Below are 14,507 nucleotides of genomic sequence, written 5' to 3' on the forward strand. Positions count from 1 at the left end.
CAGTGCGATGTTATCCCGCCTTAAACGGGAAGGAAACTTTGATACCTGCCACAGCACGTGGGAATCTCCAGCACACGGCTCAGGGTCTCATAAAAGGACAACACGGGGTGCCTGGGTGGCTCAGTTGAGCAGCAGACTCTTGATTTCAGCTCTGGTCAGGATCTCACAGTTCATGGGTTCAAGCCCAATGTCAGACTCTGCACCAACAGTGCTGAGTCTACTTGGGATTCTCTCTCTTCTTCTCTCTCTGCCCCTCCCCTGCTCCCACTTTCTCTCTCTCTCTCAAAATAAATAAGCTTAAAAGAAAAGGACAACACTGTGTGATCGTGCTTGTGCGAGGTCCCGAAAGTTATCAAATTCATAGAGACAGAAACTAGAACGGGGGTGCCAGGGACTGCGGGGGGCGGGATGGGGAGTTCGTGTGTAATAGACACTTGCAGATTTACAAGATTAAAAAGAGTTCTGGGGAGGGGCCGGGGGGGCTCAGGCGGTTAAGCGTCTGACTTCGGCTCAGTTTGTGAGTTTGAGCCCTGTGTCAGGCTCTGTGCTGACAGCCTGGAGCCTGCTTCCGATTCTGTGTTTCCCTCTCTCTTTGTCCCTCCCCTGCTCACACTCTGTCTCTCTCTCACTCTCTTTCAAAAATAAATATTAAAAAAAAATTTTACGAGTTCTGGGGAGACACACAGTGGTAATGGCTGTACGACACGGTGAATGTACTCAATGCCACTAAACTGGATGCTTAAAGTGGCGAAGATAATACATTTTGTTTGCGTACTTTACCACAACTAAAAAAAAGAAAAAAAGGAAAAGGAAAGAAAATGAAAAAGAAAGAAAATCAAGTGGCTCCGGGTCCTGTGATATGAGTTGCCAAAATGCGAAATAGCCCGCGACCTAAAATCTTGTGCGCATGCCACCCCAGGAGCCAGCTGGTCCGGGCCACTGTCCCTCCCGGCCCCTCAAGCCCATCCCTTCTCCTCCCCTAGGGCACCTGCATCAGGCAGGGAGCCCCCCGGCTCCCTGCCCCCCAGGCCTGCTCAGACAGCAGGGACGTGGGGCAAAGACGGAACTCAGGGCTGCGAGCTGGGAATTAGGGGACCCCCCACCCCTGCAGGTCACTGCGGGGTCTGGCCACGGGTGCCCCTGGCCCTGCGGCTGGGCCCTGGGCACCCTGTCAGCTTAAGGACGCGGCAGTTTTCCTGCTCACGGCTGCCGCAGGGGCTGCCCGGGAACAGGAGGCGGGTACCCCCTCGCTGGGTCTCTGTGAGCCCCAAACGTGGAGACGGCAAATCCCCAATCTTGCAAACTGCCTTGGTCTGAGGCTCCCAGAGAAGGAGACGCAGGTGTGCAGCCCCCCCGACTGGGCCCTCCCTGCCCTGGTCGCCCCAAAAGCCAAAGGAAAACCTGACTCCAGGCTGCTGTGACCACACGCCCCCCAACTCCAGCCTCCAGGTGGGGGTATGGCCTCTCCCAGCCCCCCCGCCTCCTACTCTGGGTCACCCCCATTTCTAGGTGCCATGGGCTCAGAAGAGACCAGGGCACCCAGGATCTGCTCCGGAGGGGCTGGAGAGCAGGGGCTCCGCCTGGGGCACCGTGGCAATGACAGCACAACCCCCCAGGGCCGCCGCACCCAGGGCCCCACCCAGCTGCCCACGCCCCCCACCCTGACTCCTGGGGGACAGGGGCCACGGCTGTCTCCAATTCCCAGCCAGGCCCCCGGTCACCCTGGGGACCTGGCCCTGGGCGCCCTGGCCATGCGGCACGGCACGTGAGGCTGGGGTTCCGGGGTGGGGGTGGGGGTAGAGCCCCCGCGGCCCTGCCCTACGGACTGGGGACTCACCACATGCTCCCCGAGGCGTCCCGCTCCCCGAAGGCGCTGTAGGAGCCGTCGCGGTGCCTGTAGGTCAGCTGCCGCTGGTAGCCTGTGGGCAGAGGGAGGGGTCGGCAGCCTGGCAGCCACTGGGACTGGGCCTCGTCCCGCCCTGGGCCCCCCACATAATGCAATACTCCTGGAGGGGGAGGCGCCGAAACTGACCCACGCTCACATCTGAGGCCCTGGAAACTCCCCACCACCCACACCGGGGACTGTGCAAGAGCTCCGCTCCACGGGTGGCTGCAGTCTCCACTCTACTCCTCTCCTTCCTTGACATCACCTCCTTGTCACCCCTGGTCACACGCCAGTCATGCTTGGGGGTCGGTGACATGCACCATCTCGAGGCAGCACCCTGTGTCCCCAGGGGTGGGGACTGCGCCACAAGAGCTCTGCGTGCTCAGAGAACAGAGAGCAAGGCAGCAGGGGAGGGAGGGAAGGTGGCGACTTGGGCCATACTGGGCGTCTGTCCTTGTCGCCAGGGCAGCAGGGGGCACAGGCGCCGTGAGCAGGGCTGGGGCGAGAGGGGACACGTGTAACGGGTGGTCTGTAGGGTGGACGGAGGAAGCAGGAGATGGGCACCCGCAGGCCTGGAGCGGGTGGTGGAGACAGGCAGGGGGCTGCTCCGCAGTGTGGGCAGAGCCTCCGAGGTCTGGAGGAAAGAAAGATCTGGAAGGCACCAAGGTTTGCAGCTTAGCCGCTGGACGGACGGACGGCACTGCGCCCTTGGAGGTGCAAAAGCAGTAGAAGGAGCGCTGCACCAGGTGGACAGTGACCCCCCCCCAAATGCATGGCCACCTGGAACCTCAACACGGGACCTTATGGGGAATAAGGGTCTTTGCGGATGTAATTATGCCGAAGATCTTCAGATGAGATCGTCGTGGAATGAGGGAGCACCTGCATCCAAGGACTGACGTCCTCAGAAGAGAGGAGAAGCAGGAATAGACGGAGACGCGGGAAAAAGTCCCATGAAGGCACAAGCGGGGAGCAGAGAGACGTGGCTACAAGCCAAGGGTGTCCGGAGCCCCAGAAATCCGCCAGCAGAGAGGGCACAGACGCGCCCCCGCAGCCTCCAGACAGAACCAAGCCTGGTAAACCCTGATTTTGGACTTCCGGCCCCAGAGCGGAGAGCGGATACAGCCCTGTTGTTCCGAGTCACCCAGCGTGCGGTATGGGGATCGCTCAGAAGTACCGCGGCTTCGGTTCTAGGTCAGTTTGCAATAAACTGCGTCAAGTGAATTTTTTGGTTTTCCAGGATATTTAAAGTTATGGCTACGCTATACTGGAGCCCATTAAGTTTGCGATAACATTACGTCTAAAATAACAATGCAGGTCTCTTATTTCATTTAAAAATATTGGGGCGTCTGGGGGGCTCAGTCGGTTGAGCGTCTGACTTGGTTTCGGCTCAGGTCATGAGGCCACGGTTCATGAGTTTGGGCCCCACGTAGGACTCCATGCTGACCACGCAGAGCCTCTTGGGAGTCTCTCTCCCCTCTGCCCCTCCCCCACTTCAGGCCCCCTGCCCTCTCTCTCGAAATAAATACTTTTAGGGGCGCCTCGGTGGCTCAGTCGCTTGAATGTCCAACTTCAGCTCAGGTCATGATCTCATGGTCTGTGGGTTCGAGCCCCGGGTCAGGCTCTGCACTGACAGCTTGCAGCCTGGAGCTTGCTTCCGATTCTGTGTCTCCTTCTCCCTCTGCCCCTCCCCCACTCATGCTCTGCCTCTCTCGGTCTCAAAAATAAGTAAACGTTAAAAAAATAAATTTAAAAATAAATTTTTAAAAATTTTTAGAAAAGGAAAAACTTAAAAACATTTAAAATGCTAACCATCGGGGCGCCTGGGTGGCTTAGTCGGTTAAGCGTCCGACTTTCGCTTGGGTCATGATCTCGCGGTTCGTGGGTTCGGGCCCCGCGTCGGGCTCTGTGCTGACTGCCAGCTCAGAGCCTGGAGCCTGTTTCAGTCTGTGACTCCCTCTCTCTCTGACCCTCCCCTGCTCACGCTGTCTCTCTCTCTCTCTCTCCTAGAAATAAATAAAAACATTTAAAATAAATAAATAAATAAATAAAATAAAATAAAATGCTAACCATCGTCTAAGCTCTCAGTGAGTCGTAATCTTTTTGCTGGTGGAAGGTCCTGCCTCCATGTGATGGTTGTTGACTGATCAGGGTGGTGGTCGCTGATGGCTGGGGTGGTCGTGGCAGTTTTTTAATAAGACTGTAATGAAGTTTGCCGCCTCATTTCCTCCTCCTTTCACGTCGACTTCTCTGCAGCCTGTGATGCTGTCTGATGCCATTTTACCCACAGGGGGACCGCTCTCAGATTCCCGATCCCGCTGCCGCTGCTCTCTCCTCTGTTTCCGTGACGTTCTAAACCCTGTGCTGTCATTCCAACCCTCTTCACAGCCTCTTCACCAGGAGTAGATGCGGCTCAAGAAACCTTCTTTCCTCTTTCATTGGAAGCAACTCCTCTTCTGTGCAAGTTTTAGCACCAGATCGCAGCCACTCAAACATAACACTAAGTTAAAAGTTTGAAACATTGCAGAAATTACCAAGAGGTGGTACGGAAACACGGAGTGAGCAAATGCTGTTGGGAAAAGGGAGCTGACGGGCTTGCTTGATGCAGGGCTATCACAAACCTTCTCCTTGGAAAAAACGCCCTGCTGCGAAGCGCACTGTACCTGAGCCGCGTCTGCACTTGTGACGGCCAGCCCAGGAAGCGAACACCAGAAAATGCAGAGAAAACCGGGAGGGTCTGAAATGCCAGTTGGTTGAAGGGCACAGGGTCTGGCTGTCCGAGGGAGGGCCACGCTGCTGGTCATGACTAGGGATGGCGTTCAAGGTCCTATGCCTGGATGGGTTTGGCAAGCTGAGCGTCCCCAGCCATAGACCGAGTGGCCTTGGGCTTCCCAGCAGTCTTTGGTCAGCCCTTATCAGGCCGAATTTTCAGCCCAGGGCAACCCAGCTTTCCCCTTCCATACGAGAGTTGTACACTATCAATCACTTCTCGGCCTTTTGGCTAAGATCAAGCACAAGAGTTGTACATTTTCATCATGAGCTCTTGCTGTTTCCTTTTCCCGTTGAGAACAGATGGTTCTAGATCATCAGGACTGCTTTTGGAGATCTTACCCAGAAGCACAGTCACTGTGGGAACCTTAACAGGCCAGGAGGCAGGAACCCCAGACTTGCCTCAGGGATCAAGGCGCTCACATGCCTCAGTTTCCTCATCAGAGAGGGGCCTGGCATCATCGGGGCTGGGCACAGGCCCATCCTTGAAAGCAGAACTTTACAAGGTCGTGGCTGTGGGCTCTCATCTCACCCTGGCTAGGACCTAGTGCCTGGCCGGCTGATCCAGTCCACTCGCCCCTGAAGGGTCTCAGGCCGGCTGCTTCCAGGAGCTCATCTGGGAAATGAGGACCAGTAGTCTGGGGGTGGCTGGGAAGGAGACATGGGGCAGCATGGGTGGATGTGCACGTACCTGCCCGCTGTGAATGCCAGCCTCACAGATGGGGCAAACCTCTCCTTCCTCTCCATCACTCCACGTCCAGCCCAAGGCCAGAAGCACGTCCCAGGAGGCCTCAGGACCTTGGCATCAACCGATCTAACTCCCTTGCTACACAGATAGGAAACGGAGGCACTGAGAACGCACAGCAGGTGCCTGTGACAGACGTGAGGCTACAGCCTCCCCTGTGCCCTTCCCTGCGGGGCCAAGATGTGATGAGGAGGCTGAGGTCAGGGCACTCGGGGTCCGACACTGAGGACCTGATTCCTGGGGATGGAAGACATTCTGTGCTGCGTCATTTCCGAAGATGTTCGGTGCTGTGTTATTTGTGAAGTTATTCAATGCTGCGTTCTTTAGGAAGAAAACACGGGAAATAATCCCAACGGGTCTAAGACAGGAGTTTACTGTGTCGTATTCCAGAAATGTGTTGACGGACAAATGGCATAGCCTCGAAAATGATTACGACCTGAACACATCCTGAGACCCAGCAGTTTACTTCTAGAACCTCCCTCCCCGCCCCCACAGATACTCAGATGTTTTCACTGAGCATCTGGACAGGAGGCTTCGGGGCGGCACGACTGTGAAAGCCCTGAAGGTGGATTTCTCCGGTGCCTGTCATCAGACACACGGCCCACGGCCCCTCCATGCAGCCACGGGGGTGAAGGGACCCCGGCTCCACAGCCCGGTGGACAAAGGGCACACACCCAGCGTGTGGCTGGGGGACACCGTAGGGTGCCACATTATAAGGCATCAAGAGCAACGATGCTAACCCATGCTGCTGGAGGGCAGGAGCCTAAATAGAACCAACACTGACTCAGGGATTATGGGGAATGTTTCTTTTCCTTTTTTCTAAATGTTTATTTATTTTTGAGAGAGAGAGTGAGCAGGAGGGAGGGGGACAGAGAATCCCAAGCAGACTCTGCCCTGGCTGCACAGAGCCTGATGTGGGCTCGAACCTACAAACTGCAAGATCATGACCTGAGCCTGAGTCAGACGCTTAACCAGCTGAGCCACCCAGGTGCCTTTTCTTTTTCTTTTCTATACCTTATTTATTAAACTTTTTTTTAACGTTTATTTATTTTTGAGAGCGAGACAGACAGACAGAACATGAGCAGGGGAGGGGCAGAGAGAGAGGGAGACACAGAATCCGAAGCAGGCTCCAGGCTCTGAGCTGTCAGCACAGAGCCTGACGCAGGGCTCGTACCCATGAACCCTGAGATCATGACCCGAGCTGGTCAGATGCTTAAGCGACTGAGCCACCCAGCTGCCCCTATGTATTTTTTCTAATGTTTGTTATATTGCTATTATATTATTCTTACTGTTTAAAAAAATCTACATTTTAATTTTTATTATTTTTTTAATGTTTATTTTTGAGAGAGAGAGTTCGAGAGAATGGGGGAAGGGCAGAGAGAGAAGAGACAGAGAATCTCAAGCAGGCTCCAGGCTCTGAGCTGTCAGCACAGAGCCCGACATGGGGCTCGAACTCGTGAACTGCGAGATCATGACCTGAGCCGAAGTCGGACACAACCGACAGAGCCACCCAGGAGCCCCCCGCCAACACCAAAAATCTACATTTTTAAAAGATGCGTCTCCTCTCCTCTTAGCTGATTCCCAGCACTCAGAGCCTTGCCTAATAGGTGCAGACATGGGGCTCCTGCTGACAGTGACCAGATGGGGGCTACCCTGAGTGGCCTCTTTCACTCACTTCTGTCTCTTTCTCCACATCCGCTGCACCCGGCACTTGGGCTGCCTCCCTCCCTGTGTCCTCCACCCTGCACTCGGCCCCAGTACCTTGTACCAGGTAGTCAGTGGTCTCCCGCTCCACTTCGGGGCTGAGCTGCCGGGTTTTCTGAAGATACTTGAGGACAAAGATGTTGGGCGCAAAGTGGATCATGTTTTGCTCTCCACAGCCAAAGGGCAGCCGCAGGAGGTTGTTCAGGTGGTTTAGGGTTGGCCCCATGACATCTCCTGGTGAGAAGGAAAACAGGGCTGGGCTGCAGGCTGGCCTCAACTGGAGCCCTGGCTGTTCTCAGGACGGCTTTGCCCAGGCCAGCCTGTGGCCTAACACCTGCTACCCACCCTGCCAGTGCTGCCTTTGGGACTGGACCACGCCCCGTGCCCATGTAGCCCACCTGGTGCCCTGGCTTTGGCCACCACCCGCTGGGACTCTCCTACACACCTCCCTCTCTGCTCTTCAGTTTCAACTCAGTCTTCTCTCTCTACTTTTTCATTATGCTGAATGCTCATTTCTTTTCGGCTTTTAAAACAGGTACATTTTTAAAGCTATACATTTTCCTTTAAGTACAACTTTGGCTGCATCCCATGGATGTTGATAGGTCAATCTAGCCACTGTGGCTCCATTTTACATATTTTTTCTAACTCCCAATAAGATATGTAATTTTCTCTTCAACCATGAGTTTTAGATTTCTTCTAAAAGCTTCTGTACACGTTTGATATTGGTGGTATAGTTTTAAATTCTTTTTTTGTTTGTTTCTGATTTCTCCTGTGCTTTCTTCCCTTCAGCACTCCATCTTCCTCTTCTTGGCCTCTCTGAACCACACATGGCCGAACTCCCTTCCTTCCTTGGCCTCTCCTCCTGCCCCACTGAGGCTGCTGCTGCTCCTGCAGCCACCATCCACGGCAGGGCCTGCCTGGCTACTCTCTCAGCACCCTTCTCTGGCCTTCCCAGCTTCTTCTCCACCTTCTATCCCACTGTGCTGAAGGCACTGGCACATGGGGCCCGGCCTTCACCTCCTCTCCATCCCTGCCCATCTGCTGGCTCCCCTTCGTCCCTACCCAGGCCACTAACCCCCATGGCCATCTCTGATTTTATCTCCTGCCTTAGAAATTGTAAACTCCCACGTCTTCTGATTGGGCCACAATCACCAACGCATCTGGGCCCCAGGACTTCTGTCATCTGATGTCAGAGAGACTTGAGTCCCTGCATTCAGGACTGCCTGCCCCTCCTGGCCTCTTCCCCTCTTTCCACCCTTCCAATACCCAACACCACATCCACCACACAAGCCCAACTTTCCACTCCTCTATCCAGGCTACGGGGGACAACCCACACCCTCCAGACCCCCAGCCACAGCCACTTACTCCTGCTCAGCAAATGCTCTGGAAGCCTGCCCCTCTCACCAGGACCCCCACCTTCCCCCCTGTGCCTGGCCAACTTCACCCACACTTTCTGTCTTCTTGCACATCATACAGCACTCGCTGCACTCATGGAATTCACCTGCTGCCTCTTGGGGTTGCCTCACACAGGGCTTAGATGGGTAGACTGGGAACTCCTCAAAGACAGGGTTGGGGTCATCTCGGGGTCTGCCCCAGCATGGAGAAAACACCAGAAGCTGCTTGTCAGGTGAGTGGGTGTGGGGCAGGAGGCCCCAGGGGCGCAGATGCATGGCATGGGCCACTGTGAGACCGAGCCTGGGGTGGATACCCTGCCCCTCAGCCTCAGTTCTCACCTCCATACTCCCCAGGCCAGCTACAGGGCAGACGCACCTATGACAGAGGCCGCTGCCCGCTCGGACCCAGGGATGGCGCTGTGTGGGACTCCCAGGGTAAAGGCCTCACTGTAGCTCTCGTCCACCTCCACCTTCTTCCAGATGCGGAACTCACCCACGGAGCCCCAGCCCGTGGAGAAGCCGATGAATCGGACCTCCGGTGGCCTGGGGAGGGTCCAGGCCATGATGACCGACTCATTGGAAGGCTCTGGGCCATGGCCAACCTGGAAAAAGAGGCCCAGGCTGCTGGAGGCTGAAAGGCGTTGGTGCTCAGGCAGCAGGGACACTGGCTATAGGGGTCACAGTCCGAGAAACCAAAGGCCACCTCATCCATTAAATGGCCAAGCGTAGCATCTACAGTTTCCAAAGTCATCAGGTTCCCTGGAACCCCTGGGCCTTTGCACATGTTATGCCCTCTGCCTGGAACATCCTCTACTCTCTAGTTTGCATGGCAACTCCTATTCAAGCTTCAAAACCCAGTTTGGCGATGTCCCTCCTCTAGGAAGCTGTTAGCTGCTCCTTTTCTATGTCCCCTTTGCCTGGCCCATAAAATGCCCCAGCCCCGATTTCACCTGTTATGTTCACCTTCCTTCCCCGTGACGACCCACTATACTTCAGCTCCCAGGTCACTGGGCGCTTCCTCCACCACAGTGTTCACTCTTTTAGTTTTTTTTAATAAGTGACTCTAGGCAGACCGTAGGCAACCTGAGGAGGTGCTCCGTGTTTATCCGCACCCCCTCCCTGGCCGTCGTTAGAGCGGGTCCCAGAGCAGGGAGCAGCAAATGCCAAGCGGCACGAGGTTCCCGCGCCCCCCCCCCCGGCCAGCCCCGCCGTGCCTGGATGAACCCGCCATGCCAGCTGATCCAGAATGTTCTGAATTCATCCCAGGACAGGATCTTCGCTGTGTGTGTGCTGGCCACGGGGTCGCCCATCTTGCTGGTGGAGATCCAGGACCTGGTGTTCTGGTGCCCCCCAAGCACGATCTCTATCATGCCCGCTGTGTCCTGGGGACCGGCGGACAGGGCCACGCGGGCGTCGTTGTGGGCGCGCACAGCCACATCAAAACGGGTGAGACACAGTGGCCGCTGCACGTACTGGAACTCGTACTTGTTGGGCGTGGAGATGTGGACTCTCTCTGGATGGAGGGAAGGAGAGAGGCTGTGGAGGGGGCACTGGGAGGCATCCTGCCTCCCCCTGCCTGTGCCCGGAGCTGGGAATCAGGACCCTGAGGGGGCGGGGGGGCGGTGTCCCTGTGGCAGTGCAGGCAGCTGCATGAGGGACGGCGAACAGAGCCGGCTTACCGACAGCTTTGCCGACAGCACACAAAAGACGGAATGCTCGCAGGGATACATCCTACAAAAGATCTGCAAGACCTGGACACCAGTGACCGCGTCAAAATGCTGTTGAAACTAATTGAGACCCAAGTCAACGGAGAACCAGGGTGTTTGCGGGCAGAAGACAATACCACAAATACGTTCATTATTCCCCAAACTGATCGATCGCAGCAATCCCAATCCAAGTCACGGAAGGGTCTTTTGGGGAAATGACAAAGCTGATTCCACAACTTACACAGAAACATAGGAGCCAAAACAACTCTGAAAAAGGACCAAGGTAAAGGACACACCCGGGAGACATCAAGATGCACTCGAAAGTGGCAGTAATCACAAGAGTGCGGTATTGACCGGTATTGTTCCGTTGAGCGCTCAACGGAACAGCGTAGGGAGTCTGGACATGGTCCCACTCATATGTGAACAACTGATTTGCAACAAAGGTGTGAAGGCAATTCAACAGCGAGACTCTTTCAACAAAGGGTGTCAGAACAGCAAGTTACCCCAGAAGCAGAAAAGGGAGACCCACATCATGCGTGGNGTCAGCGCAGTTGAGCGCTCAACGGAACAGCGTAGGGAGTCTGGACATGGTCCCACTCATATGTGAACAACTGATTTGCAACAAAGGTGTGAAGGCAATTCAACAGCGAGACTCTTTCAACAAAGGGTGTCAGAACAGCAAGTTACCCCAGAAGCAGAAAAGGGAGACCCACATCATGCGTGGTTTTCCAAGGACCAACTCAAAATGGAACATCACTATTTTATAAGTGCACAGCCTAATGCTACAAACTTGATGGATAAAACATAGCATTTAGAAAAGATTTCTTTTTATTTTTTATTTTTATTTTCATTTTTTTAAATGTTTTATTTATTTCCAGGAGAGAGAGAGAGAGACAGCGTGAGCAGGGGAGGGTCAGAGAGAGAGGGAGTCACAGACTGAAATAGGCTCCAGGCTCTGAGCTGGCAGTCAGCACAGAGCCCGACGCGGGGCTCGAACACGAACCGCGAGATCATGACCTAAGCGAAAGTCGGATGCTTAACCGTATAAGCCACCCAGGCGCCCCGAAAAGATTTCTTTTTAAAAAAATTTTTTTAATGTTGATTTTTGAGAGAGAGAGAAACAGAGTGCCAATGGGGGAGGGGCAGAGAGAGTGGGGGACACAGAATCTGAATCAGGTTCTAGGTTCTGAGCTGTCAGCACAGAGCCCGACACGGGGCTCAAACCCACAAACCACGAGAGCGTGACCTGAGCCAAAGTCAAGACATTTAATCAACTGAGCCACCCAGGTGCCCCAAGATTTATTTTTTTAGATTAATTTATTTATTTTGAAAGAGGGAGAGAGCGCACATGGTGCGAGGAGGCAGAGAGAGAGAGAGAGAAAGAGAGAGAATCCCAAGCAGGCTCCACACTGCCAGCGTGGAGGCTGGTGCGGGGCTTGAACTCATTAACGGCGAGATCATGACCTGAACCATAATCAAGAGTTGGACGCTCAACCAACTGAGCTGCCCAGATGCCCCTGGAAAAGATTTCTTAGATACAGCAAAAGCATAATCCATACAAGGAAAAACTGATAAACTGGACCACATCAACATAAAGAACTTCTAAAAAAAAATAAAAGAAAAACCTCTGGTCTCGGAAAGATACTAGTAAGTGAAAGAAAAAACAAGCCACATACTGGGAGAAACGTCTCTGTGAAGCATTTATCTGATAAATGACTTGTATCCAGAATATATTTATAAAGAGACTTCCAAAACTCAGTATAAAATAAACATCAAAAGATCTAACCGGACACCTCACCAGAAAAGATACACGAGTAGTAAACAGGCACATAAAAAGGTGCTTGAATGAGGGAAATGCACATTAAAACCACAATGAGACACCATAAGAGACCTATCAGAAGGGCTAAAAGTCATCAGACTGATACCAAGTGTGGGTGAGGAGGGAGAGGAAGTGACTCTCGCCCCCTGCTGGTGGGAATGCAAAATGGTACCACCACTTTGGAAAACAGTGTGGTCCTTTCTTAAAAGGTTAAACACATACCTACTGTATCATTTAGCTATTCCACTCACAAGTACTGACTCAAGAGAAAGGAAAACATATTACCCATACAAAGACTTGCGCATGAATATTCATAGAAGCTTTACTGGAAATAGCCCCGGATATCCATCAATATGGAAATAACTCAAATATCCATCAACAGGTCAATGCCCGGCCTTAATGACTGAATTACTGATACATGAAACATGAATCTCAACATTTTTTTTTTTTTAATTTCTAGGAGAGAGAGAGAGAGAGACAGCGTGAGCAGGGGAGGGTCAGAGAGCGAGGGAGTGACAGACTGAAACAGGCTCCAGGCTCTGAGCTGGCAGTCAGCACAGAGCCCGACGCGGGGCTCGAACCCACGAACCGCGAGATCATGACCTAAGCGAAAGTCGGACGCTTAACCGACTAAGCCACCCAGGCGCCCCAAGAATCTCAACATTTTTATGCTGAGTGGAAGCCAGAGAAAAAGAGTACATTTTATATGTTTCCATTTATATAAAAGTCTAGAACGTGCAAAGTAATCTATAGAGATGGAAGGGAGATCAGTAGTCCCCTAATGACAAGAGTAAAAATGGGTGAGTGATTACAAGTGGGAATGACTTTAGGGGGTCAATGGAAATCTTCATTATCTTAGTTGTGATGGTTTCACAGGTGCACACATATGTCAACACTTCCCAAACTGTACACTTAAAATACGTGTATGTCAATTATACCTCAATAAACACATTAAAAATACTACTGACTTTACTTTGAATACAAATGTACATTCATTTGTAAATGTACATTCTAGTGTAAATTATGATTTAAAAAAATAGAAACAGGGGCACCTGGGTGGCTCAGTCGGTTAAGCGTCCAGCTTTGGCTCAGGTCATGATTTCACAGCTTGTGAGTTTGAACCCTACATTGGGCTCTCTGCTGTCAGTGCAGAGCCTGCTTCAGATCCTGTCTCCCTCTCTCTCTGCCCCTCCCCCAGCACTTTCTCTCTCTCCCTCTCTCTCTCTCAAAAAAAAGAAACATGTAAAAAATTAGGAAAAAATCCATAATGGTCAAAGTATGAAACAGCCATTTGATAGAACAAACTGAGGCTCTTTTGAAATGCTTTTTATAAAGACCTTACAATCACAAAGTGCTCGAGATGTGTTAAATTTGCTCGAGCAAGACAGAGCACAAAATTATTTAGCGCACGAGTCACAACTATATGAAAACAAACAATAGTCAATCCTATGAAACCAAATATGCCAAAAAGTCAGAAAAGATCATCTTTGGATGAGAACCAGAGGAGATATTTTTCCTTCTTTCCTTCTCTCTTTCCTTCTTTTTGTCTTCCTAACTTGCCTGCAAGACACAGCGATTGCTTTTGCTTCTCCCAGTTTTAAAAATTGTGCTAAAATGTACACAATGGAAAGTTTGTCCTGTTAACCATTTTTAAGTGTACAGTTCAGTGGTGTCACATCCAGTCCCACTGTGCAAACATCATCACGGTCCACCTCCAGATTTGCACGGTGAAAAGACAAACTGAAACTCTGTCCCCATTAAACACTAAGTCACCATCCCCTCCCCGCTGCCCCCTGGCTCCCACCATCTACCTTCTGTCTCTATGACTTGGACTTCTCTAAGTGTCAACTATTGGTGGAATCAAATAGTATTTGTACCTATGTGTCACTTTAAAAAATGTTTTTAATTTACATTTTACTGAGATCGTTGTACATTCACGTACGACTGTAAGAAATAATACACAGACATCTGTGTCCTCTAGACCCAGTTCTCCCCCAGGGTATCTCACAAAATTCTAGTACAGTATCACAATCAGAATACTGACATTGATACCGCTCATTAATCTTATTCAGAATTCTTCTATTTTACTTGTACAAGATCCCTCCTATTGGCCTTTATCTCCATACCCACACCCTTCCTCCCCGTCCCAGCAAGGGTTAACATAATTGCCATTTCTAAAATTTTGTCATTACAAAAATACTGTAAGCAGAATAACTTGTGGATCCTATTGGGACTGAGTTTTGGTTTTTTTCCCACTCAATCCCCTTCACCCAAATTGTTGCATATGTCAATAGTTTACTCCTTTTTATCACTAAATAGCACTCCAAGGGAGGCATGTACCATCATTTGCTTATCCACTCATTCAGTGAAGGACACGTACGCTGTTTCCAGTTTGGGGCTATTACAAATAAAGCTGATATGAACATTTATGTGTGGGTTTTTGTGTGAGCATAAATCTCTGTTTCTCTGGGATAAATGCCTCATAGTG

At 51.9% G+C, this 14,507-nt stretch overlaps 1 protein-coding gene across 1 annotated transcript in view; it reads right to left on the reverse strand.

The window, feature by feature from the left end:
• Positions 1-14,507, reverse strand: part of CPAMD8 (C3 and PZP like alpha-2-macroglobulin domain containing 8) — an 86,083-nt gene that overhangs the window by 17,464 nt on the left and 54,112 nt on the right. The window contains exons 25-28 of the mRNA XM_077776996.1: positions 9,709-10,007; positions 8,871-9,096; positions 7,158-7,334; positions 1,838-1,919 (exon numbers count right to left, since the gene is read on the reverse strand). Coding sequence (XP_077633122.1) covers positions 1,838-1,919; positions 7,158-7,334; positions 8,871-9,096; positions 9,709-10,007 — 784 coding nt within the window. The remainder of the gene's footprint in view (positions 1-1,837; positions 1,920-7,157; positions 7,335-8,870; positions 9,097-9,708; positions 10,008-14,507) is intronic.

Source organism: Crocuta crocuta, unplaced genomic scaffold (genome assembly GCF_008692635.1).
Source record: "Crocuta crocuta isolate KB4526 unplaced genomic scaffold, BGI_CrCroc_1.0 scaffold77, whole genome shotgun sequence".
Classification (NCBI taxonomy): Eukaryota; Metazoa; Chordata; class Mammalia; order Carnivora; family Hyaenidae; genus Crocuta; species Crocuta crocuta.